The sequence below is a fragment of the Eublepharis macularius genome, chromosome 1, assembly GCF_028583425.1.
Source record: "Eublepharis macularius isolate TG4126 chromosome 1, MPM_Emac_v1.0, whole genome shotgun sequence".
NCBI lineage: Eukaryota > Metazoa > Chordata > Lepidosauria > Squamata > Eublepharidae > Eublepharis > Eublepharis macularius.
Genome location: NC_072790.1, coordinates 13,842,928 through 13,870,007, shown reverse-complemented (window position 1 = coordinate 13,870,007; position 27,080 = coordinate 13,842,928). Strand labels below are relative to the sequence as shown.

General features: G+C 49.5%; 1 protein-coding gene across 1 annotated transcript in view; it reads left to right on the top strand.

The window, feature by feature from the left end:
• Positions 1-27,080, top strand: part of PLCB1 (phospholipase C beta 1) — a 698,812-nt gene that overhangs the window by 531,394 nt on the left and 140,338 nt on the right. Inside the window, exons 16-17 of the mRNA XM_054975035.1 lie at positions 3,483-3,579; positions 13,275-13,359. Coding sequence (XP_054831010.1) covers positions 3,483-3,579; positions 13,275-13,359 — 182 coding nt within the window. The remainder of the gene's footprint in view (positions 1-3,482; positions 3,580-13,274; positions 13,360-27,080) is intronic.

Below are 27,080 nucleotides of genomic sequence, written 5' to 3'. Positions count from 1 at the left end.
TGGGAAAAATACAACTGGCTGTAGAAAGGGAGGGCCAGCAAGTGGGCATTGCTGCCTGCTTTGCACCTACCTGATCACCATTGGGTGAAGGGGGGCATTGCTGCCTGCTCCACTCCTGATCCCAGCCAAGTGAAGGGGGGCAGGCATTGCTGCCTGCTCCTTCCCGGCCGGTGAAGTGGCAGGCATTGCCACCTCCTCTGTGCCCCAATCACCACTGGGTGAAGGCAGGGGGTGGGAGGGAGTAATGGGCCACCTTGCCTGTGCTTCCTACTGCGGTATGCTCTCTGGAGGCATGGGCTTCCTCACCTGGGCTTACTGTCGCAGCTGCACCCTCTGGAGGCACCCCAGGATAAAAGGTGAGTTGTCTGAAACACTTCTTGCCTTTTATATCATAGAATAGGTGTTACCCCCCCCTACACATCCCTACCCACCATAAGCCTCCCTTCACAGGTTTTGGGCTTTCCAGGCCCCTAAAGCTCTGAAGGGCAGTCACAAATTGCTACCTGTCTAACTTCTTATTTTTCAGGCAGAGAGCCCTGCCCCACACCTGATCCCCTCTCTCCTCTTCCCAAAGGCTCCACCGGACAGGTAGCCTGTCCCCTATATTTACTTCTGCTCACCCAGCTACTGCACAGAGCAATAGGGGGAAAGGGAACTCAAAGAGTTTTACTTTATTATCCTGCCACTGTTACTTAAACTTGGCCCATTGGTCACTACCAAAGTGTTTGAGGTTTGTGTGTGTGTTTTATTTCCTCTCTGCCAACAACTTCAAGCCAGCCAGGGTTAAACAGAATGAAGAATAACTTCTATTTGTAACAGAACATAGGAGAGAATGATTTCAAAACTGATAGATACATTGTGGTTAAGCAGGGAATGATTACTGTGTAACAGAACAGATTAACAGCTGCTGCCTTTCCTTAGCAGCCTTCTCCCCTCCGTACTGCTTTCCAATGGACTTCAGCTGTCACTGGCCCAGCATCCCATCAGCTGTCATTGGCTGTTTCGCAGGAGAGGTGGACCTGGAACCAGTCCTGTCTATCACAATAGACTTGGATCCCATGTTAAGTTTCCAGTAATGGAAAGGGGATAATTTCTACACACACCTCACTGATGCTGTTCCTTTAGCGGAGGGGGTTCCCTTACCTCCCAGGAATAGCATTTCAGGGAGCATTTTGGGCTGCAGAGGGAGCCATCGGGTGAGGAAATCCTGTTCCCCTGAAGGAAATGCCTTCCATTAGCAGATTTATCATGGGATGCAACTCACTGTATAACTGAAAAAAATACTTGCATGATATTTTGCCTGTGCCACTTACTAGAGGCCCAAGGCCTGATAGGAGGTTGAACCTTTCTATCCTTTCAAGACAAACACAGTGGCCAAGGGAGAAACCACCTAAGCTTTAGCATTTGGTCAAGAAATCATGAAATTCAAAAAACTCATTCTATTCTTCCATGGCAAGAAAGAACACTATACTTCTGCTCAAAATAAATGAATGAAGCTGCGTTTAAAAAAACCAAAATTATCAGCTGCTATCTTTGGTTCTATTTTATTTTGTTGGGTTTGGCTGCAATATAATGTTTTTTATTAAAAATGCCAAAACAATTCTAGAGAGCCAGTTTGGTGCAGCGGTTAAGGGCAGCAGGACTCTAATCTGGCAAAACTGGGTTTGATTTTCCATTCCTCTGCTCGAAGCCAGCTGGGTGACCTTGGGTCAGTCACAGCTTTTCACAGGGTGGTTGTTGTGGGGATAATAATAACACACTTTGTAAACCGCTCTTGGTGTGCCATTAAGTTGTCCTGAAGGGCAGTATATAAATCAAATGTTGTTGTTGTTGTATGTGACCGTGGTAACAAGAGGGAAGATGACTTTGGCTTCTTGTCACTGTTGGGTGCTGGATGTGTCCCCTGCCCATTATCCAGGAAAGCTCAGCCAGGCCCCAGGTGTAGACATAAATGGCTGATGACAGCTTCCCACTTAGATCCGGTGTTGTGAGGCTGTCCCCCTTCTACCTTTGCCCTTAACTCCCCTTTGGTGACCTGCCTTTTTAGAGTCCAGTAGCACCTTTAAGACTAACCAATTTTATTGTAGCATAAGCTTTCGAGAATCACAGTTCTCTTTGTCAGATGCATCTGGCGGGGAAAGCTGTGGTTCTCGAGGGCTTGTGCTGCAGTGGAATTGGTTAGTCTTAGAGGTGCTGCTGGACTCTTTTTGATTTTGCTACTACAGACTAACACGGCTAAGTCCTCTGAACCTTTACAGAAGCAAACTGATCTCCACATCAGAAGGAGCTGTTTGCATCTGCATATCAGAAGGAGCTGTTTGCATCTACCCCGCCCTCCCCTCTCCTCCTCTATATCTGACCAGTTTCTCTTTTTGCCCTCCATGCATCTGACGAAGAGAACTGTGATTCTCGAAAGCTTATGCTACAATAAAATTGGTTAGTCTTAAAGGTGCTACTGGACTCTTTTTGATTTTGCTACTACAGACTAACACGGCTAACTCCTCTAGAAAAAGGTTGTGAGCCTTACGGTAGGTTCTGCTATAGACTTCATTTTGGGGAGCTTCTTGTCCAACCGCATTGCATGTAGAATTTTAGCCACTGCTTTGCAGGTGATCATTGGCAATGAATACATGGTTGAGTTTCACATTTACAGACCTTAAAAGAGTTGTTTTCCCTATCGGATATCGTAGAATAAGCATTAGCAAGATTGTAGAATACCATCTGCTCCTGACCAAAATAAAATCTTCTGTGATATTAGGATAATTTAGGGATCCATAGAGATGTTTGAGGTTTGCGGGATCAACTTCAAAGGCCTGTTGTATTTGGTTATAATATACTTGGTTATATTACATTAGGTTATAATGTAAGACAGGATTTATAGGGTAGGATTATATGATATACCAGATTATGATATATTGTAGGACATTATAATAAACGCTTAATTTAAGTTGTAAGAGGAAAAAATGAGACAATATATCTTAAAGTAATAGTGAAAATAACAACAATTTTGAATGTTATAGACATAGTATAGTAGATATATAGTATTTTGGACATGGAATATTATAGATTATATTAGATTATGTTATTATAGAGAGTGTATATGTGGGGTAATAGAATATATGATTTATTACTAGAATATACTATATATTATATAGTATTAAATATATGGTACATATCGTTAGACTATATTATATGTTATTAGATAACTATGTTATATAGGATTTAGGTTGGTTAATGATTATATACTAAAAGGTAATAATGTAAATTAGATGAAGGGAATGGAAAACTGTCAGAAGTCAATGGAAAAGGGGGGGAAGGGGGGATATTATTATATGGGGGAGACAAAATATTGTGTTGTATGTGTGAATTGATATAATGACCCATCCAATAAAAAAAAAAAATTTAAAAAAACTTCAAAGGCCTGCCAGAATTGTTGGAATTAGTGGCAAAAACTGCTCTTGATGTTTGTCTTTCCATTCTAGGGAACAGCTGGAAGTGAGGCCATGGCTACTGAAGAAATGTCCAACTTGGTGAATTATATACAGCCTGTGAAGTTTGAATCATTTGAGACATCTAAAAGTGAGCATGGAAAATACCAGCAATGTCACATCTCATCATCTTGTCATGCTCTCATTTTATGCTTCTTGAGTACATTGGCTTATATTAGCAGAATCCTTTTCCTGCATGTCCCGTACACAGTCATTGAAATGTTAAATAGGATTGTCACCTGTTGGCTTGTTGGTTTGCCTGGGGAGCCTTTGAATGACATGGTGGTGTTCTCAGAAGGGGCAGATAGTTTGGCAACACATTGAGTTGGAATTTCTAGGCAGCCTTCACATAGTAAATTTCTTGGGAGGATCGGCCAAGTAACTCTCAAAAGACTTCACAGCTTGAGTCCAGGAACTGCATGAACTTTATTAATGGGCTACTAGAATCAAGATCTTACTGCATTCCTTGCCAGGAATGGCGTTTCTCTACAAGCACATAACATATATAGGATTCTAAGCACAACCTAATCCCCAAGAGTCACCACTAGAGATGGGCACGATCGGCATTACGATTGAAAAATACCCACGATAATGGCGATCGCGCGATCGGGACCCGGCGGATTGGTGCCGTCCACGGTGACCAATCCAGCGTTTGGGGGGAGGGTGCTTGATCAGGCTCGGATCGGGAAGCCAGACACACAGGCGCCAGCAATCTATTCCCCTGGCAACGGAGCCAGGGGAATGCCTGAGCTGTGTTTGCCCTCCTTCTGTCGCCCTGGAAACCCGAATGGAAGCCCAGCTTGCCTTGATCAGCAGGGCTTCCTTCCAACCACGGAGCAGCAAAGCACTCACCAGTTGGGAGAAGACACCCAGGGGAGGGAGGGGGAAGGGGGTGTTCTGTAGCCATGGGCACTCCAATCTCATCCCTGCAAACCCTGAGAGGCAGCTCTGATGGCCAAACACAGACAAGCGGCCAGACCCCCCGCCCCCTGAGGGGAGGCGGCTCGTTGCCGCCTCCCCACGCCCGCCAGGCCCGGTGGTCGCCGCCACCACCCACCTTCCCACATAGCTGGGAACAGCGGGGCGCCACTCCGCTTTGGCCTCCCTGATCCCCAATCCATGGATCGGAAATGGGAGATGATCGGTGTGGATCGCCGATCCACGATCAGCTTGATCGGTAATTTTTTTTGGATCATGCCCATCTCTAGTTATCGCACCAAACAAGCAACCCCCTTCAGGTAACCGTTAGCTAAGTTCAAGAGGAAGAATCTGAGGAGGCAAAAGCAGAGCTGGTGTGTCAGACGCTTCAAGGTCGTGAGTGTCCATCCAAGCACTGCTTCCCAGGCTAAAGAGAGAACACACAGATAACAGCAGAAATAGCCCCCCTCCCTCACAGACATTCACATTCCAGTCAGAGAATAGCTTCAGCCCGTATCAACAGAGAACAAAAAGTAGACAGGACCTTGCGGAGTATGACAGGTGATATCCTGGCACCAGCGCTTTGAAACAAGCCAGCAAGGGGGGGGGGGGTGTGGTAACAATCCCTGCGCTGGCTTAAGCTGGCATAACCGGGATACAGAAATAGGTACGAGGCATAGCAGATTGACAGCAACATCAGTTCAGTTACTCAGAACCTGAATTGGTTTTTAGACCTTTTCAGGCGTGAGTAGTATGCACTCCCAATTGACAGGGTCATGGTAAGTAACGTCTGAAAAGGGCTTTTATCAAAGCAAAATCCTTTTACTTTCTTCATATCATTCTCTGATTACACAAAAGTGCTCTTTCCCTTCCCTTTAGCAGATGAGTGAAGCTTTTTTCAAGAGTTGAGGAAAACTAGAGGAGGTGAGGGCTGGTGTCACGTAGGGGTGGCCAAACTTGCTTAATGTAAGAGCCACATGGAATAAACGTCACATGTTTGAGAGCCGCAAGACATGATGCATTGAATTGACTTCAGATGAGGAGGTGGGTTTGGGGGAGTGTCCTGAAAGTGACATCACAGAAAGGGGTGGGGTTTTTAGTGCAGTGTGCCGGAAGTGACATCATTGGAAGGGGTGGAGCTTGGGAAGAGCCATCATCTGGCCTTTGACTTGGAAGTGATATCTCAAAAGTCACGTCATATCCTTGCTAGGCTTCACCCCCAAAGTCCCCAGGTATTTTCTTTGTCAGACCTGGCCACCCCAACATTTTTATTGAAAATATGAAAGACATGAAAAGAAAGAAGGAAGGAAGGGAAAAGGGAGGGAAAGACATGGAAAGAAAGAAGGAAAGGGAGGGAAAGACATGGGAAGAAAGGAAAGGAGGGAAATAAACTAGACTAAAATAAAATGTATGGCCACAGAGATACTCAAAGATCTCCAGGAGATGCACAATATGTCTAGAAGAGCCACATGTGGCTCCCGAGCCACATTGGCCACCCCGGCTTAGACTGTCAGACTAGGTCCTGGAATGACCAGGTTCGAATCCTTTGCTCAACCATGGAAGCTGCCCAGGGACCTTGGACCGATCACAATCACTCAGCTTAACCTACCCTCACAAAATTGTTGTTGTGCCAATATAGAAATCTGTTAGGTGTCTTCAGCAATCCAACCCTTATAATTAGCAGCTGGTTAGATCTAGTTCCTTAGGAAAACAAATTGCACTTGTTTATTCTGTAATCCTTGAGATTACAGAATAAAAACTGGGCCATATGATTGATGCAATTTACACTGTCACCAAGACCAAGTGTGTCATAAGTCAGCCCTGGTCCATCAGCTTACCTCCTGTAGCCGAGTCCTTGTCAGAGGACGAGGAGCTGGAGGGGCCAGCAGAGCCGGTGTCTACACCAGAGGAGCCCTCACCAGAGCTGGCTGCGGTGCCGGATGAGCTCACAGTGGAGCAACTGGGAAGGCAGCCAGGGGGCTCCAGGGAAGCTGTTGGGGGTGAGGACTCTAGCAGAGCAAAGGAAAAAATGAGATCCATCTGAGCCTTCAAACCCAACCGCAAAATGGAGGAATCGAGCAAGGGCGGTTATCTTGGAGAGACGCAGGAGCGTTTGCCTGCAAGCACAGCACTGGATGGGACTGCCCTCCTAGAGCAAGGCGTGGCAGGCAGAGGGAGAGGAAACACCTGCCCCTCACTCCATTAACCAGAGCTGAGTATAAAAGGAAGACTCTAAGCAGGGCTCAGCAACTTTGTTTGCCACTCCCTGCAACCAGCAACTTGGTGCCTGGAAGCTCGTGACCCTGCCTTGTACCTTGTTCCCCCCTGGACTGAACTCTCGGATTCTTCTGACCTCGGCTTAGCTTTTGGACTCTCTCCTGCCTGTCTCTCTGTTAGATTGAACTCCTGGATACTGAACTTGGCTTAGCTTTTGGACTCTGGTCTACCTGCTTCTTGGTTGGACTGTCTGACCAACTGGTGAGCCACCTCGCCTCTCCAGCGCCCAGGACGGGCATCCCAGGATCGAGCATGGCCAAGTGTTGGATGCTATCAGCTTTTTTGCTACCATTTTTTGGGCCACCGAAAAGGTTATGCCACGGATTGTGGAATTTAAGTGGGCAGAAACCAGGTGGGATGAGGACAATAGCGAGGAGGGAAATTGAGCATGATTGAGCATAAAAGCTGATTGGATCCAATTCCAAGTAAAGAAGATTTTATAAACCCTGTTAGTTAATTCTGTGGGGTCAGGTACCTTATGACTGCACTTCGAGGTAAATGGCACAACACATTTGAAAGGAAGCCAGGATTTCTGCGTGATTTCTTGAAAGGAGAATGCAGCCAACAACGCTCCCGAGACAGTTATCACACTGGGTGGTCGGTCATATCTTACATACTATGATACAGTGGGGCATTTCTACCAAAGGAAGCAGAATTCGTTCTCTTGGTAGACAGCTAACCTTAACGTTCCTGACGACAACATATAAAAGGTATTCATCAGCAGTGACGTTGGAACCAAAAATAACTAATGCTACGGTGCTCTAAACTAACAGCAATGGGAATGTAGAAAGGTTAAGGGTGCAATCCTGTTGACATTAAGCCGCTTCACGTCCTTTTGATTTCAGTAGGAGAGGTCTTTAATTCTTAAATGGAATTTAGTGATACAAAAAGCTTAAATGCAGTGATATTTTACCCCCAAATGTTTAAACGTGCTGGCTAGAAACAGTCGTGGGATTATTTTTGCAAAGTACTTTTTCAAGCGTAACACTAATTGGAATGCAAATCCCCTCTTCTTGCATACGTTTTATTTACTGTCAAAAGACCTTAATGGGCAAGACTTACGGTTTCCTGCAGCTTTTTTGCCGACATGATCTTGCTGGGAATGTTTTTGCAACATCTCGAGAAAATAAACAGGCACCTTTTTGATCCTTAGAGCAGAATCCCCACCCACCCCCTGCCCCATAAGGCAGCCCCTCCTGTTTCAGTGGGCTTTTAGCAAAGCAGATCACCGTGTCCTCTGCTGCTGCCTTTTAAAGTACTGACTTCGGAGTTCAATTTGTCCCCTTTGCAGCCCAGTGTCAAGGGACAGAGGAGGGAGAGGGAGACATGGGGACAAGAACCACAGACAAGTGTGCGTGGAGTAAAAAGGAAGCCACAACTTTATTAAATTACAGCTTAAGGAGCATTCACGATGCATAAGGGACAGATCCTGAGCGTCAGCTGACCCACTTGCCAGCTGATGAACCGCCACAACCCCCAACCCATTGCCGAGGGGGGGGGACTGAGGAGTGGCAGTCTTAGGCATACCACATGGGCGTAAACCCCTGTGTGGATCCCCTGCCACCTGGGAGTATGTCCCTGCAGCCCCCGGTGGGCATGCAACACCATAACTCACTCCCAGGATTCCTTAGTGGAATCCCCTTACTGGGAAAACTGGGCATGCGGGTCCAGTCCCACCCCACCCCCCGAAAGGATCCAATCCCAATGCAAACCACCCAACAAAAGTTGTGACAAAGGAAATGGAAAAAAAAGTTCACCCTAATCACATTCTCATGGGCAAGCATACCGATCCTAATGCAGGGTGGGTGGGTTGCTGAAAAAATGCGAATGAGGGGAGCCAGAGCCAGCGGCATTCTAGTATTAGGCAGTCAGACCTGAGAGGAGCCTGTGCCTCCCAGGTCTGGTGCCTGGCCCTGCCCCCTGTGACAGTCAGAGGGATACTACATGGGCGTAACCCCCTATGAGGATCCCCTGCCGCCTGGAAGTGAGTATGCCTCAGCAGCCCGCAATGGGCATGCACCATAACTCTCTCCCAAGATTCCTTAGGGGAATCTCCTTAGTGGGGAGACTGGGCACGCAGGCCCAGTCCCCCCCAAAAGGATCCAGTCCCAATGTAAACCGCCACCAGAGCCACAAAATGGCTCCCGCCAATGCTCCTAAAACTGCAGCCAATGCAGTCCCTGATGTCCTGCAACCAGATGTCCTGCCCCCAGCTGGATAGGTGCACCCCATCAGGGAGGTACAGGGCCTCCAACCAATGAGAAATATCCACATGTAAGAGAAACAAGCCCCCAAAGGCCTCCACGTGGTCTTCCATGGCTCTGGCCAACTTCTGCCTGACCAAGTCCACCTTGTAGGGGCAAATTGCCCTGTGCCAACATCCCTGCAGCAAATCTGACCATATAATATGAGTCCGTGGGAAGCATTCGAATAAGTAGTCCAGATCCTTCATCACGGTGCACTTCAGGTCCGATCCTTGCCGCCTTCCAAGGTCGTTCTCACCAAGCTGTAGCATCAGGGCATTGGGTGGGCCTCACTGGCTTGCCTGGCAAGTAGCATTGGGACCAGGGACTCCCACAGCATCCCCCTGACTCCCAGCCAGGTGATGTGACCTTCTAGCCTGAGGTGCCAGCCCCATCTGGAAGAACCCACATAGACGCCAGCCCAGTGCACAATGCTGTGCCTACATATCCAGACAGACATAGGTGAACCTGAAACAGCTAAGAAAGACAAGATCATTACTGGGAGTCCCCAAAAGCCAGGTGGATGTATAGCTGAAAGGCATGCGAGCTCCGGCACCTGATGGCCTGAAACCATGGACCGTGGAGGCCCAGACCAGCAGCCACGGTGTCAGCTCCGATCCAAAAAGAATAGGTTCCAGACTCTGAGGCTGGCAGACCAGCTGCTGGCAGACAGGACTGGAGGAGGCAAGGGTCACTAGAAACTAGTCAGCAGGGATAAAGCGGAGACCTGGGTGCCGTGGTAAGCTGGTTAAGTCCTAATCGCCTGGACCAGGCAGAGGGCCCCCCCAGGGTGACTTCTGTAGGACGATCCACTCCCCCGGCGACACTGGTGAGTCTTAGAACACCAGATAGTGATGGTGACCCCCTGGGCAGATGTCCTGTAATGCCAGGGCCTTACAGGACATGTCGGCACAGGAGTGGGCCACTAGTTTGCCCATGCGGAATGCCCCAAAGAAGGCCAGTAGGAAGGCCATTTTGAAGGGCTGGGCTTCAAATGGGGACCAGCAGATGGTCAGGACTTGCTGTAGGATCCTGCGCAAAACAGCCGGAGTGATGGAACAGCGCCAATCCGGGCAAGCGGGAGTCAGTTGCTCCCAACCCTCGATGGCTCCGTGGGCACTGTGGAAGCTGCCTCCACCTTGATGGCCCACCGTGGCACTGTGGAAGCTGCCTCCACCTTGATGGCCCACCGTGGCACTGTGGAAGCTGCCTCCACCTTGATGGCCCACCGTGGCACTGTGGAAGCTGCCGCTGGACCACCAAGATGTATATGTGGGGGGGGGTCAGCATCAGCCACACCAAAAGCCGCTGCCACACCACTGCAGGAACTGACACTAAGCTGCCACTGTCAAGTCTGAGACTGCTGCCGGCCCGCTTCCACTGCTGTTGGGTGAGGAAGGGCCGCCACCGAGCCTCCGCGACCGCCACCAAATTGCCGCTGAGCTTGCCACGAAGGTCGCCAAGCTCCCGCTCCTTTTGCTGAATAAATGAGAATGAGGGGATCTAGAGCTGGTGGCCTTTAAGTATCAGGCAGTCAGATCTGAGAGGAGCCTGTACCTCCCAGGTCTGGTGTCTGGCCCTGCCCCCCGCCCCCCCGGGCCGGCAAGCTAGGAGGGCCTGAATTGGCTGGCCCATGAGGTTCGAATTTCCTCGACGCTGGCTGGCCCAAGGTTGGCAGCAAAGACTGGGGGCTGGCATTTTTCTGGACAACCAGCTTGCCCTTTGATGTCCACAGTATACTGCACAGTATTTGCATTTTCAAAAGATTCTTACACCACACAGAAATTGGGAGTTTCGAGCCAGAGATCACCATGATTAAAGCACTCTTGACCTCTTTACTAGACATTAGAGTGTGAAGTACAAATCATGTCTATCCATTTGGGGGGAGTGGGGTTCAAGAGTTGGTTGAGTTGGCTCAACCCCCCCCCCCGCCAAATAACCACATCTGTGTGCAGCTCTCATACTGAGTTGGGCAAGTTTGGTGAACGGCTGTCAGCATAGGTCTTATTCTGCATTTAAGAGTAATGAATTGGGGTCCTCCACACTTTGGGATTTTCAGTAAAGAACACACCCAAAGTGAAGAATGCTCTGAAGACTATTGTAGTACCATGCTTTGTGTGACAATTGATGTACTACAATATCCTTGATTATCTCCCTAAACAAATACCTTAGTCATAAGTAATACGAAAGTGACTGCAGTTACGAAAATGTGGTATTTCATTATCCACTATTATTTGGTGTAGTATGAGCTCTTCCTCTTCAGGAGCACTTGATACACAGTTGGGCAGTTAAATACTCCTTATTCTGACTGCTTTGTTGCAGTCTACACATTAAGTGATGTGTGACTCATCCCTTACTCCCACTGGAATCAGTGAGAGTACGAATAAATAATGGATGTGGAATCAAATCCCCGAGCTACATTCCAAACAAACCCAACATTGACTTAAAATATTTTGAAGCCAACCAGACTCACCTGTGAATTAAATATTTAGGTTCAGGAGGACACAAGCCATTTCTGTCAATATCTATAAAATTCTGGCTGGTTTTTGTCGATTGCTGCCACCGAAACTTCAGGTTCTTGGCCTGGCATGGAGTTTCCATGCTGGCAACAGCTGATATGAGCATGAAAACTCCTTTCACATGAAGTATTGCAGTCACATGATGACCTGCAGTTCACCTGGCACCTGTGGAAGGCACGACCTGGAGACCGTTTCCAGTTGCCTTTGTGTGATCAACATTTCCAACAGCTCCTAAAATAAGTCTTCATCAAGAAGCACCAGGATGCTGAAATAGGCCTGTACTGTGAATGCCCAGTAACAGAGAAAATTAAAGGTGGTACAGTGATACTACTACCTCTGGAACAGAATTAACAAAATACTACAAAGTTCTCCAAATCCACAGCACAAACATTCTATCATTGTCACCCTTCACGCTTGCATTAGTTTATTGTCCCCATGATGTTATATGATTAAAAGGGTCTGATTCCAAACAGCCTTTAGAAGGTTCGGTTGGTCCGAAACAGAGTGGTTAAGGGACTGGCTACAGAGAGGATTCCTCTTCTCTGCGTTCCAGTTTCTTTGCAGGCCTAATCGAAACTGCTGGAGTCCTAAAGCCTAAAACAGACTGTGCCCCCAAGGTATTTGACGACCTTAAACTTTTGCCATGTAACTCTCTCTGCCCAGTGCGAATGTTATCCGAACCTGCATTGTGGAAGATGAGGACGTTATCTGCTAGAGAGTTTGCACTCTTCATAGGGAACCAAGTGAGATTTGTTTGGTACTGTCTTGGTCATCATAGTATGACACCGCTGCAGTTGAATGTAACTGAGTGTATTGTCGAAGGCTTTCACGGCCGGAGAACGATGGTTGTTGTGGGTTTTCCGGGCTGTATCGCCGTGGTCTTGGCATTGTAGTTCCTGACGTTTCGCCAGCAGCTGTGGCTGGCATCTTCAGAGGTGTAGCACCAAAGGACAGAGATCTCTCAGTGTGGAAGCAAAACTTCAACAGGAAAGAAGAAACCTTAAGAATGAACAGAGCATGGTTTCCAGTTCTGAAAAACACCAGGCTAACAAAACACTCTATACTCGACAATAGCCCTGCAGAGAAGATTAGCACATCAAGCACCAATCTATATGCAAAAGAACCTCCTCAGGATACAGTGAAGCCTCCCGCCATTAGCATTCCACACCCGGGGAAACTCTTACAGGATGACTCAGCTCAACCCCACCCCTCCTGAGTAGATACAAATGACCTGCCAATATCTTTTCCACACTGTGACACTGAGAGATCTCTGTCTTTTGGTGCTACACCTCTGAAGATGCCAGCCACAGCTGCTGGCGAAACGTCAGGAACTACAATGCCAAGACCACGGCAATACAGCCCGGAAAACCCACAACAACCATCGTAACCGAGTGTATTGAGCGTTGAGTGTATCCGTGGTTTGTTTGTTTGTTTGTTTTAACCAGGGCTTTTTTTCAGCTGGAACGCAGTGGAAGGGAGTTCCGGAACCTCTTGAAAATGGTCACATGGGTGGTGGCCCCGCCCCCTGATCTCCAGACAGAGGGGAGTTTAGATTGCCCTCCGCGCCGCCGGAGGGCAGTCTAGACTCCCCTCTGTCCGGAGATCAGCGGGCGGGGCCACCACCCATGTGACTATTTTCTCCGAGGGCAACCCACTGAGTTCCACCACCTCTTTTCCCAGAAAAAAAGCCCTGGTTTTAACTGAAAGCCACCTTGAATGTCCTGCGGCAGAAAAGCACAACAGCTTTTTGTGTAAAATAAGTAGTTATATACATTTAACATCACAAACCTTATACACATTATTACATCTTTTTTTCTTTTAAATTTCAGAACGGAACAAGAGTTTTGAAATGTCTTCCTTTGTGGAAACCAAAGCACTGGAGCAGCTCACAAAATCCCCTGTTGAGTTTGTGGAGTATCTTTGAAATTAAGGGACAAACTATATCTTGGGCATAATGGAGGCAAGGAAGTTGTTGGGAGTTGCATTTGAAAGGGTTGACTAACATGTTGGGCACTGCCAAATTAAGAACTGAGTTAACACAAATAATGTGATTTCTAAGGGCCAAGCTACAAGTGACGACTGACACTTGAACGGCAAGTGAACAGACTCACGTGTATTTCTCCCTGTTCACTTGCGCTCCACTTGATCACTACGAGATCAAGTGGAGCGCAAGTGCACATGGAGGAATACACGTGAGTCTATTCACTTGCTGTTCAAGTGTCATTCCTCACTTGTAGCTTGGCTCTAATTTTAAAAATGTTTTCTATTCTAACTGCACTATGTACAGCAAGTGTGTATCAGAAGTTAACGTGAGTAAAACTCACAGTTAAATGCTTATTGCCTTGATGTCAGTGGCAAACAGAAGGACCAAGGCAGGAATGGTGCTGGGGAAACCATGATTGGTGACCGGATCTTCCCTTTGTTTTTTAAGGAAGCAGATCGCAGTCGTGTTCGTTCCTGATTTCAATTGGGGACAGGCTCATAGGGGAAAGGTGGTTTTGTCATTTCTGCTGTGCAGTCTCACCACCATATCTTGCTCTCGTGCATGGTGGAATGGGGAAAAAGGCCAGCGCTCACTTTGCCTGTCTGTGGCAGGGAGTGGTTGATATCAGTCGAGAGAGCTGTGAAGTGATGGAAACAGGTCTTATCCAGTGGGCAACCAGGGAAGCTGCCCGGGGTCCCATACCGGAGGGGCCCTGATTGCCCACAGCACCTGCCCTCTGAAGAAGGGCGAAGGAAGAAGAGCAGGCCCCCTGCTTCCAGTCACACCTGCCCTGTCTGGGGCGCAGGCATCAGTATTGGCAGTAGTTTCTGCCCATCTTGCAAAGGGCAAGATCCACCACTTCCTTGGCCCTGGTGGGGGCAGCAGTGATTCTGGGGCTCTATCTTGGAATTCTTCCCAGGGCCCCAGAATCACTAAGACTGTCTCTGGATGGAAAGAGTAAACCTTCCCCCCTCTACTACCATACCCCTGATATGGATTGGGGGGCCCACATTGCAGGTAGGTATTACCCTTTCAATAATATTGATAAAATCCAACAGCTGACCTCCCAGGGTCATGAGTATTTTGATCTCAACTTTTTCCCCAGTTGTGTTCTGTGTAGATAACGTTTGCATTGGTGTATGGGAGATGCATCTTTGATAGGTGGTCAGTGTTGACTGCCAAGATTCAGCTCTGTGTCCAGAGAAAGGCAAAAAATGTCCGGGATCTCAGGCCAACATGGTCTGAAGGAAAATTCCTTCCTAAACCCAAAGTGGTGATTGGCATTACCCTGGGCATATAAGAAAGGGTCACTAGAACCTAGCACCGACTCATCACTTCATGCCTTCCCTCTCCCGATTTGACTAAATTCATATTAAATAATAGAATCATCATTGCTGTCAGGTGGCCATCTAAAAAAGGTAAAGGTAGTCCCCTGTGCAAGCACCGAGTCACTGCTGACCCATGGGGGACATTGGATCACAACGTTTTATTGGCAGATTTTTTGTTACGGGATGGTTTGCCATTGCCTTCCCCAGTCATCTACACTTTACCCCCAGGAAACTGGGTACTCATTTTACCAACCTCAGAAGGATGGAAGGCTGAGTCAACCTTGAGCTGGCTACCTGAACCCGGCTTCCGCCAGGATCAAACTCAGGTCATGAGCAGAGGTGGCCATCTAGCCTCTTCTTAAAAAACTCAAAAGGAGGAGAGCCCATTCCTTCCTGAGGCAGTTTGTTCCATCGAAGAACTGTTTCAGGAAGTTCCTCTTAATGTTTAACTAAAAAATCTTGCTTTAATTTTATCCCGTTGTTTCTGGTCAACCCCCCTGGAGAAACAGAAAACAACTCTTTTCCATCCTCTATGTGACAGTCCTTCAAATACTTGAAGAAGGTTATCGTATCACCTCTCAGTCTCCTCCTCTCCAGGCTAAACATAACCAGATCCTTCAGCCTTTCCTCATAGGACTTGGTCTCCAGACCCTTCACCATCTTCCTTGCCCTCATTTGGACACATTCCAGCTTGTCAACATCCTTCTTAAATTGTGGTGCCCAAAATGTAGCACAGTACTCCAAGTGAGGTCTAACCAGAATAGAATAAAATGATACCATCACTTCACATTATCTGTACACTATGCAGCCCAAAATCACATTTTCCTTTTTAAGCTACTGCATCACTGCTAACTCATGTTCCTTGTATGGCCTACGATCATACAATGTACTAGTACCAAGAGAAGTCTGACCCATCCTATAATTATGCCTTTAATTTTCCCTTCCTAAATCCAGAACTTTACATTTATCTCTGTTGTAACATATTTTGTTCATTTTAGCCCAGTTTCCCAAACTGTCGAGATCATCCTGAATCTTGGTTCTGTCTTCTAGAGTATTTGCTACCCTTCCCAATTTAATATCATCTGCAAACTTAATTCCTTAATCCAAGTCATTTATAAAGATGTCAAAAAAACCAGGGTCCAGGACAGATCCCTGAGGCGTTCCACTTGCCATTCCTCTCCAAGGGGATGAGGAACCATTTATAAGCACTCATTGGGTGCCATCTGTCAACCAGTTATAAATCCACCTTACAGCAGTTGGATCCAAATTACATGTTACCAACTTGTCAACAAGAATATCGTATGGAACTTTATAAAAAGCCTTACTGGAATCAAGATAAACGATGTCCATCGATTTCCCCTGATCCACCAAAGTAGAACTCTCTCAAAAAAGGTGATAACATGACTGTTCTTGAGGAAGCCATGCTGACCCTTAGTTATCACAGCTGTCTTTTCTAAAGGCTCAAGGACTGACTTTATGATTTGTTCCAAAACCTTTCCAGGTATGGATGTCAAGCTGAAAGGTCAGTAGTTACCTGGATATTGTCCTCATCTTGAAGATGGGGGCAATATTTGCCTTGTTACCAGAACTGCTCTTTTATTATAATGGGGAATTAGCTGTAGCAGTCTGTAACTATTAATATTAAGCGAGGATCATAACCTATGTTTACGGAGGTCCCGATCCCAGACACTCTAGTGAAAAAGAGGCAGACAAGGAGTAAGGTCCAAACACGTGTATTGAGTGTAGCGTAAGCCTAGCTTGCACAATCATACAAAGAACATACAAGGTCTAAGAAATACAGAGTAGGAAATACAGAGACGTTCGCATTAGCTGGTTCCCAACGATGATAGGGGGAATACTCACTTATCCTGGAGCGAAGCAGAGACGCAGCAGCGAGGTGGCCCAATGCCAGCACTGGGACCACAGACGGACAGCAAGGAGGTCTGGATAGGGAATGGCCTGAGCCACAGACAGCGAGGGGTTCTGGACGGGAATGGCCGAGGCACCGAGTGGTCTGGGAGACCAGCTTAAATACCCCAAAACGTACCCTGGGGCTGGTGCTGTACTTGGTGGTTCTCACAGATTAAAACAAAGGGTCTAATGGGCTACTGAATGGCTTAGATGGGCCACTTTGGTAATCAGATTGTGATAAGTGACACCTCAGGAAGAGGGGACAAAAGAGGGAGGGGGAAATCCGAGTGGGCTGAATGGATGTTCCAGCGGACAGGGCTTGTCCTGATGTCATCAGCTTTGGAATGCGGAGGTTTCTTTGAGATGCATTCTTTAAGTGCTTGGGATGGTCGGCACTTAGTTCCTTCTCCGGGGCGGCTCCTAAGATATGCAGAGCGGGGCGAGGGGCTCTCGCTGCGGACGTGGTGTGCCCGCTTCGCCGAAATGGCTTCTCAAAGCAGTCCTCTTCCCAGGGTCTTCTGTCTGCCTGAGAACATGGATGCCGGCTGGGCATAGCTGGGGCTGGATAGCAGGCTGCCCGGTAGCGAGGGCAAGCTCGGCGACCGGCTCGCGGGAGGCTCCAGGCGGGAACTGACCAGGGAGCGCCTAGCCAGGCTCGCTGGAGGTTTCCCCGGCTGGCGCCCGGCTGCTAGCAGCGGCTTGGGCCCATATGAGGCAGGCTTCCATGGAGGCAGGGGGAACAACACTTTAAAACACAGTCCAAGGCAGGGAACAGGCACGGTCCGTGGCAGATGGCAATGCAGGCACGGGGCATACTTGTAACACAGTCCAAAGCACACTGGGAAGTCCAGATACAGGTTAGGGCAGGGTTGCCCAGAAAGAGAGTCCTTTGTGCAGTTATCCAAACATGGAGTCAGTAAACTACACAGTCTATTACAGCAGCAAGGTAATTGACACGCAGACAGGAAACTGACACGTGTATCAGAACACACACGTGCAAAGCAATCTTTGGTGCAGCAGTGAAACAGTGATGCAGGAAACTCTAACACAGTTCATAGCAGGCTTTAAAGCAGGGGAGGGGGCCTACTTGGCAACAATTCCCCCCCTCGGAGACCCCAGGACGTCAGGCGCGCGGGTCTCCGAACTTGACTTCAAAGGCGAGGTGGTCAGCAATGTCCGGTGGTCGAGCTTCGAGCGGAAGAGGAGTGGGAAGGGAAGGAGGGGGAGGCGTCACTCAAAAAAATTTAGTTTGGAGAACCACCTAACCGAATAAGTGCAATTTAGATCAGCCAATGGGCTGCAGGTCTCTGGGTTCACACCAGGGGGTGTGCTAAGTGCAATTGTCAGAATAAATAGTAATAATTCATAGCAATAGTAATTCATAGTAATAGGCAGCAATGATCAATTCATGCATATAAATAGCAATAATTCATAATGGTGTACATTGATTAATTCATGATGAGGGTAATTCATACGGAATTCATGATGGGTTAAAAGCATTAAAAACCAGGAGCAATTAATATACATGGATTAATTCATAAGCATAAGATTAAAAGCAAGGGCAATTAATGGATACATTCATGAATGCAAGATTAAAAGCAATTCATACAAGATAAAGTGAAATGTGCAAGCAGGGCATAGACCAATTCATCAAGGGTTGAACAATTCATAGATTGAACAATTCATAGATAATTAAAACCATAAATACATAAATACATGGGATTAAAAGCAATGATTCGGGAGGTTAAAACCAATAAAAGCAGCAAGAGTAAAAGCAAGTGCGTGGAAATAATTCATGAGGGGTAAGCGGCGGAAGGGCTCATAGGGGACAGAAAAATAAACTCTGCAATTAAAACCAAATCAATATGGCTGGATTAAAATCAAATTCATAGACTAGAACTGCCTCGGCGGAGGGGGTCAGGTTAAAAAGGCAATTCAAAAGGTTAAAATCAAATTCATAGGGATAAAGTTCATGGGCGCACTTGCAATAGAGAGAGAGAGGGACTAGTTCGGGGCTAAATTCATGGGAGTTAAAATTCATAAAAGCAATGGAAAGAATATTCATAAAACCATAGAGTAACAAAGATCACAGACGGCTCAGTCCGCAGTACAGCTGCTGGACTGGGTTGCATATTTACAAGAACAAGCAAACTTAGTCCATGTGCTCCAAAACACACTTCCACCCCCCCTTGCTGTCTGCGACAATCCGCAGAGCAGGGTCGGTGAGCGGCGAGAAGGGCTTCAGGCACACCGTTCTAGTCCTCATGGAGGTGGCGCTGCTGGCGGTCGTTTGGAGGCGGGCCGTGGGCTGGGAGGCAGAGAGATATGTCCCCCCCCTAGTCCACAAGAGGGCCTCGGAGCGGTGTCCGGCAGCAGAGCGTCCATGGGGCTGGTTCAGGATCCGTACACATAATCATAACAACACAAGCATAGTTCATACCAGCACAAGCAATAAAACAAACAAGGGTTAAAGGAGGGCGCCAAGAATCACCATTAGGGCAAGAGTGGGTCTGGATTGTATCGATCCATGCAATAAGACAGCTGGAGTTGCTGGAGCTGTCGGCGGCTCCAACAGCCCAAATAAAGCAGTGAGGCACACAACAAAACTTGGAAGGCCAGAATAACGACGATCGGGTGCAAAGCCAAATTGTAAATTCCAGTGGCAGTGGGGCTCCAACCAAAGAGGGTTTCCCACCACGAGTGCTCGCCGGTGGTCTTAATCCGCTGGACAAGATCCAAAATCTCCTTCCCGTTGTGGGACACAACCAAAGCAGTAGTGTCCCCGTCCCTCTGGATGCTCTGGAGGGTGCGGTGGAGCTGCGGGTGGGTCAGGAGCTCGTGTATTAGTTCCAGACCGATGCCGAGGGAGACTGGCTTCACATAACGATAGATGGAGGGTGCCACCAGGATCTCTTCTTGGGTCCAGACCGGTACCGTGTAGGTGAAGTCGCAAGCTGCTACCGAAGACAGGTTGCAAAAGCAGCGATTGACTCCCGGGATCACGGGCTTGAGCTGGAACGAGTTCAGGACCACAAAGTCGCAGGCCGTTCGCACGCAGGCACATCCTTTCCCAAGGTAGACCACAGCGGAGCTGTTCTCCTGGACGACCTCAAAAGAGCACTCGTTGAGGGCGTCGACTTGCGGGGCTACACAGGGGTGATGAGGTGCAAAGGCTTGGTCCTGGCAAATGAAGCCGGTCTGGTCTCGATGCTGGCACCCTTGGAGGCTGACGAGCTGCCATCCGGTCGGGGTGAAGCGGGCCCAATGGTCGGGGTGGCGAGCGTAGAGGACTCCGGTATCGCTGACTTGGAGTCCCAGAGGCACGACTGGATACACATGGAATGACTCGTGCGCACTGGCCGTTAATAAAAATAATTTAAGCTCCTGGGTGGCCGGTGAGAAGGAGGAATTTACAAGAGACCACCAGGATTCAAGCTCCAGTTCTATGGGCGACAATTTGGGCATAATCAATCTTTTAATTTCCAGGGGCAAGTGCCCGTCCGTGGCTTGCCGAATTAGCCCCATGGCCACAGCCTGGTTTAATTGTTGGGCTTGCATACATGCCATGGCTATTGACACGTTGCGTTCCACAGACTGCGTCCCTTTGAGCAGCAGAGAAAAATCTCTTTCAATTTGACTCTCCCAGTTAACTAAAATGGAGCTGATCTCGTGTTGCCCATTCGAAATGGAATTTAGGGACTGCACCACCGGTTTACCTAAGTCGGAGATGCTAGTCGTGACATGGGCAAACTTATTAGCGAGAGTCTCAATATTGACCGAATCCATGATTGCTAAGCCTCCGGCTGCAGGAGCAGTCCAGTCGGCAATGCTTCGTCTGGCACGTGAGAGAGAGGGAGAGGGATCGATCCACAGTTGTAGCCATGCATTCCAACCCTTGCTACCGGCCTCCAGATAGGGAGCGCACTGCGGCAGCCTCTGGGTTACATTTAGCTCAGCTAAGTCTATGCGGATCTCTTTTAAAGACATTTGCGGGCGGACTAGAACTCTCTCTCGAATGTCAGTTTTCAAAACATGGGAGCCCACTATATGCGTGCCGCCTTGGCTTAATTGTTCATTGCTAGCAATCAAAGGGTCAATTTGGATGGTGTGGGTCTCCTGGGTCCGGATCAGCAGGGAATAATTGCCTGGTTCATGAGTCAAATTTACAAAGAGCAGCCCAAGCCGTTGAAATTTCTCTACTAGGGGCTTGGTTTGGCATTCGGGCGTCTGTTGAACCAGTATCCAATCGGGTGGGCCATGTTTGGCTAGGTCTTCCTCTTTTACAATCCAGGTCAGGTTCTCCCAGCGCTCTATAGCAAAGGAGAGAACTGCACCTGAAGGGGGCGTGATAGTGACTGATGCAGTTTCAGTGGCGGTAGTGCCTAGTAAGATGGTCATTCTAAAGGGGTCTCCTGCCTTCCATACTGCGGCCGACACTAAAATAACTTCACAGTATGGTCCGAAAGCCTCAGTGACAAATGGCGAGGTTTCGAAGTTGGCAGGGGTGGTATATTTGTCTACCACCGGGACTGCGGTGGGGGCTGGCCTGATGCGGGGGAGAAACATACATGGAATTGGAGCGAGAGGTGACACCGTGTCAGTAGGCGAGTAACATACTAATTCTTGGGACAGAGTTTTTACTCCTACACATAAAATAACAAGCTCTGGGGGTCGGATCCACTGCTCTTCACAACTGCGGAAGTTAGTGCGATCCGTGGGGGTGGTCATGTTAATCTGCTGCACAACCTTGCAGACCATCATTTCATTCCCTGCCAGGGTATTGATGCATCTCCAGTGGGGGTAGGGCATTAATTTAGACGGGCGTCCCTCTATTAGGGTGCCTGCCAGCACGAGCAAACACAGAGTAGCCAGGTGCCTCATCTCCTGGCCTTCCTTTTCCTTTTGTAGTGAAAATTATCCTGGGGAGACCTGCGGGTATAAGTACAGGTTCCCTGAGTTTGTTGCAGCAAAAAAATAAAATAAAGTAAAGCGGGGAAAAAGGAGGGCGTATTTCTGCCAGCACTGTATGTTAAGCGGGGTTCGAACGAGAAGTCCCAGAGCACTAAGCGGGCCTTCCAGCTTGTTGCTCTGGGGAACTCCTGTGCGGGGGCTTCTTCCTAGAGCATGTATATTTCAGAGGGGAACGTCTTTGCGTCGGGCAAGGGTCGGCTGCGCGTTAGGCGGGATTATGTAAACTCGCCCCAGGGGTCCCTGGGTGCCTAGGCTATGTGGCCTTCAGGTGCCCCTTGCTCGGTGGCGGGCTACTTTTATTTTGCGGGCTGAGAGCTATCGGTCCGGCTCGGCCTGGCCTTGCCGTTTTAAAAAGAAGAAAAAAACTAGAGAGCGGTTTCCATTAACTATAAGGGTTGCTGCAGACGGGGGCCCTCGCTTTAATTTTTCAAAAATAGGCCTTCGTCATATGTTTGCAGGACAACCAATTTTTGGAGGGACTCCCTCGGGAGGCCCCGTTTTCTGGTTTTAAAAAAAAAGGTACACCGGGCAAAAAGAAAAATATACTGAGCAAAAAGAAAAACACACGGAGCAAGAAGCATACGGGTGTGGGGTGCTTTTAGGTTGCCCTTACTTGGGGTGCCTGGCAGGGCTTCATTATAACTTCAATATGTCTCCCCCCCTTCTTTTCCCTTGTACGGTACGGGCAAGGGAAAAGATTACGTGGGGCGGGCGGCTGCTGGCGGAAAGTGCCAAAGTGGAGCCGAGGGCGCTCGGCGGTGTTTATCGAAAAGCGGCGGAGGCGGCCGAGATCTGTCGGCGCCACTGGGTCTGGGTTATTCGGGGGTCATCTTGGCGCGGGGGATTCTGGCTATGTAAATGAGGTACGCTGCCCCTTGTGCGTGGCGAACGCACCCCAATAACACATTCCAGAGGTAACATATTTACAAAATACTGGCGGGTCTTTTACCTTTGCACTAAAGCGTACTGGCTGGTGGCGCCGTATAGCAACTCACCATGACGAATATAAACATTAGTAAAAGAGGGATATTGGGCTATTTGGGGATCCTTTTCCAGGGGAGGCACGGCCCTCAAAGCCAAAGCCGACCATCATGCGAAAGCGTGGGTCTGGCAGGTGAGACCCCGAATCTACGTAGATGCGGGATCTTCACCAGCACGGCGGGTGAAATGTTTTCAAACAAAGAAATCACCTTATTTGGTGGTTTCACCGTTGGAAGACTGCATTCACCTTTGGGCTAAAGCCTCTCCAAACACTTTCACACAGCAAATCTCTTTTGCCTGTGCAATTTTTTTCCGAACATGCGGCTTACAATCCAATCAAGAATCACTTTCGGTGGTGGTCCTATTTGGCTTTGGTTGCCGTGTCTTCCCCAAGGGTCCCAACTGTGGGGCCCGCCTAATGAGGTCAAAGAATAGAACTGGAAAAACCTTTAACATTTGCACCGATATCTACATATTCTACTATTTCTTTTATTCTAAAGCTACAAAGGTCTGGTCTAAGGGGACACACGGTATCTCTGGCCCAGGGTGGAGGGATATCTGGCGAATCACTGGGCAGAGGGGGGCTGGACTGGTGGAGGTTCCCCCAGGGTCGTACACAGGAGGGGCGGTTTGCAGCGGCTTCCCTTTCCATTCTTTTAACTGAGAGGCATGAAAGTATTTTAGCCACGTGCCTCCTGTCTTTCTCTGGATAGCTACCTGATAGACGGCTGGGGAGACTCTTTTCGTGATGGGGACTGGGCCCTGCCATTTGGCTGCTAGTGAATGCGCCTTTTGCGAAAACTTCCTGTACAGAACGAGCTGTCCTTCCTCCCACTGCCTGGGGTTCCTGACCCATCCTAATTTGCGGTCCATATCCTTCTGAGCTGTGCCCAACTTCTGAGCCACTTGCATGTGGACGGCGTGTATGGATGAGAGCAGGTCTTGGACCCAAGCGTCATTAATCACTACGGGCTGCATATCGGAAGGGAGCTGCGTATCTAGCCAGAAGGCTTCCGGGAGCTGCATTCTTCGCCCTGTCATTACCATATGGGGTGTGAGCCCGTGAACTGCGGTAGTGCCTCTAATGGCCATTAGGATTATGGGGAGTTTTTCATCCCAGTCTCTCCCGGAGGAGCGAACCATTTTGCGGAGAGCCTCCTTGAGGGTCCGGTTGGTTCTTTCTATGGCGCCCGAAGCTTGAGGGTGGCCGGCTATGTGGAACCGTTGCTGGATGCCTAGTGCTTTACAAAGCTCCTGTGTAACTTCTCCGATAAAGTGTGAGCCTAAATCGGAGTCCATGACTCGCACAATGCCCCATCTTGAAAAGACATTGTTGAACAGTAGTTTGGCGGTGGTGGCTGCATTGTTGCGCTTGCACGGAAACGCTTCGACCCACTTGCTAAAGGGGTCTATGACAGTGAGGCAGTAGCGATTGCCGCGAGCAGTGGGGGGAAGGGGGCCGATAAAGTCAATCTGTATGCGAGCCCAGGGTCCATCAATTCTCTGATGCTGGAGGGGAGCTCTAGGTCCGGTGGGGTCTGCATTAACCATAGCGCAGGACAGACAGTTGTCTACCCATTGCGCTACTTCGGTGCGCATGCCAGGCCACCAACCAACCTCTTTTACCCTTTCCAGAGTCAGATCCTTGCCTCGGTGTCCCTGCTCGTGGACAAACTGAATTAAGTCAGCCCTAACTTCCAATGGTACTACCCAATGGCATTCGCCGGCTGCATCTACTGCCCAAACTATGCCTTCCTCTTCTCTGATCATGAGTCTTCCTGTCTGATCCCTTCCTGCGGTTAGGAGGTCAGTTATTTCTGGGTCAGATCGCTGCAGTTGTGCTAGGTCTAGTGTTCCTGCGGTCCCCTGAGCTTGGTTGCGGGCTTGTGCCCGAGTGGTGACAGGGCGGAGGGGACAATCGGTGGCTGGTTCCGGTAGGGGAGCATTTTCAGTGGCGGCTGCCTTGGCTGCGAGGTCTGCCTGGTCATTCCAGTAAGCGGTCTCTGAGTTCGTCTTCTGGTGTCCCTTGACATGGGTCACCTGCGTTGGGCCTGAGCGGGACTGAAGGAGTGCTGCTACTTGCTGCCATAGCTGTAGGTGGGCTACGGGTTTCCCATCGCTAGCTCTCCACCCCTGATTCTGCCATACCGGGAGCCAGACCGTGGCGGCTTTGGCCGTCCAATCCGAGTCTGTGTAAATGGCAAGCGGGCTTTCTGGGGGCTCAAACTCAAGCACTGCCAGAAGCGCTTGCACCTCAGCCGCTTGGCTGGAATGGGGGCGGGCTGGACCTTTGAGAGTATGGGCGTCACTCACTCGCACGGCGCCGTAGCCTGTCCAAGGAGAGCCTCCAACGTGAAAGGAGGAGCCGTCACAGAACCAGCATGTGAAGCCGTTCTGTCGGGCTTCCTCTAGCGGGACTCCCCAAGTGACTGGCCAGACAACCTGCGGTGGCGGGTCCAGGGGGCACTCGTGCTCGGTCCCGGTTACCAATAGGCCATAGGGGGCTGGAGGCTCGGTGGTCTCCTTTTTAAATTCCACTCCGCGGTTGACTAGGGCCAGGGTCCACTGCGCTATGCGGGCGTTTGAGACTTGTCCGTCTTGTATTTTTCCCGACAGGATATATTTGAGAGGCGTGTGAGTGGTTTGAACTATTGTGCGTGACCCTCCTATGATAAATTCCCAATGGGTCAGACTCCAAACTAGAGCAAGGCAAGTCTTTTCGCATGGGCTGAACTTGGTCTCCACTGAAGTTAGATTGCGAGAGGCATAGGCTACTACTCTAGCGGTTCCCGCTTGCTGCTGGGTGAGCGTGGCTCCTATGCTCTTGTCTGATACTGCTAACTGAATAAAGAATGGCTGGGTGACATCTGGATGGGCTAGGGCCGGGGCTGCGGCCAGACTGCGCTTTAGCTCGGCTAAGGCTGTCTGTTGCTCCGGTCCCCACTCCCAGGGAGTGTTCTTCTTGAGGAGAGCATAAAGGGGGCGAGCTTTGTCTGCAAAGGACTCGATGAAGTCTCGGGAAAAGTTAAAAGTTCCTAGAAGGGCTCTGAGGGAGGGGACATCGGTGGGTGCAGGCAGCTTGGAAATGACCTCCATTCGCTGGGCATCCGGGGTGCGACCCTCGGGTCCCAGGGTCAGACCCAGGTACTTGACGCTGGTCTGAACCAATTGGGCCTTTTCCCTGCTTGCCTTGAACCCAGTCTCGCGGAGGAGTTCCAGGACTTCCCTGGTGATTTGGCGGGCTAATTCTTCCGTGGGGGCGTGGACTAAAATGTCATCCACGTAGCTCAGTACATGGGGCCTCGAGGAGGGTTGGAGGCGTTCCCACATCTGAACCACATGGGCATGACAAATACTGGGGCTGGAGTGGAATCCCTGGGATGTCCGTTTGAATGCGTATTGCTGGCCGCGGAAAGTGAACACGAACTTGTACCAGCAAGACTCATGCAACCGGATGGAGTGGAAAGCGTTGGCCAGGTCTATGACCGAGTAGAACCGGGACCCAGCGGCAATGGCCGTTAGGATCTCATTATACTTGGCCACAACCGGGGCAACTGGAGGGGTGGTGGCATTCAGGGCACGGAAGTCGACCGTCATTCTCCAGGTCACTCCATCTGCTTTTAGAACTGGCCACAATGGGGCGTTGCAGATGGACTGCATCGGGAGTATGACGTCCCACTCAAGGAGTCCTTCTATAGTTTTGGCTATCCCTGCCTCAGCTTCCGCTGGGTACTTGTACTGTCGTTGGGGAGGGGGGTCCTTTCCTTCAATCAGGACGCAGGCGCCCTTCACTATCCCACACTCGGCCTTGTCTGTCACCCACACTTCGGGAAAGTCCTGAACCCAGGGGTCTCCTGTGATGGGGGCGAGAGGAAGGGGGGCCTTGAGGGCTGCGCATCGATGGATTGCATTGACGAAGTCTGGGCCTCCTGGGATGCGCCACAGGAGCCCGTTCGCTAAGTCAATGGTCAGTCCCTCGGCACGGAAAAATGGCATGCCCAAAAGTCCATCGTCTTCTCCTCGGTTTGCGCATGCCGAAATCCGGGTGGTCAGGTTCCCAACGGAAAGGGGGATATCCTGCCAGACCGGGGATTCCTGCATGCCGCCTCCAAAACCGGCGAGTTGCATGGTTGTGGGGGTCTGGGTGCCCTTCGTGACTAAGGTGGGCCGGAGTATGTTAAGTGAAGCTCCGGTATCTATGAGGAGAGTGGCAGGCTTCTTCTTTTCCCCGGGAGTCCCGATCCCTGCCTTCACTGTCGGTCTCCCCCATGTGTCCGGCTTTAGTTTGGCAACTATGCCCACGGAGGGAGACTGGGACTCGGGGCAACCCTATTCTGATCCTGCACCCTGATCGGTGGAAGCGGCGCTTCCTCTAAAGGGGTTGTTGGGGCTCGGGCGTTCCCGAACCGCAGCTATCGGGGGACTCGAGAAGGGAGGGTCTGGCGGCAAAGGGGGCACCG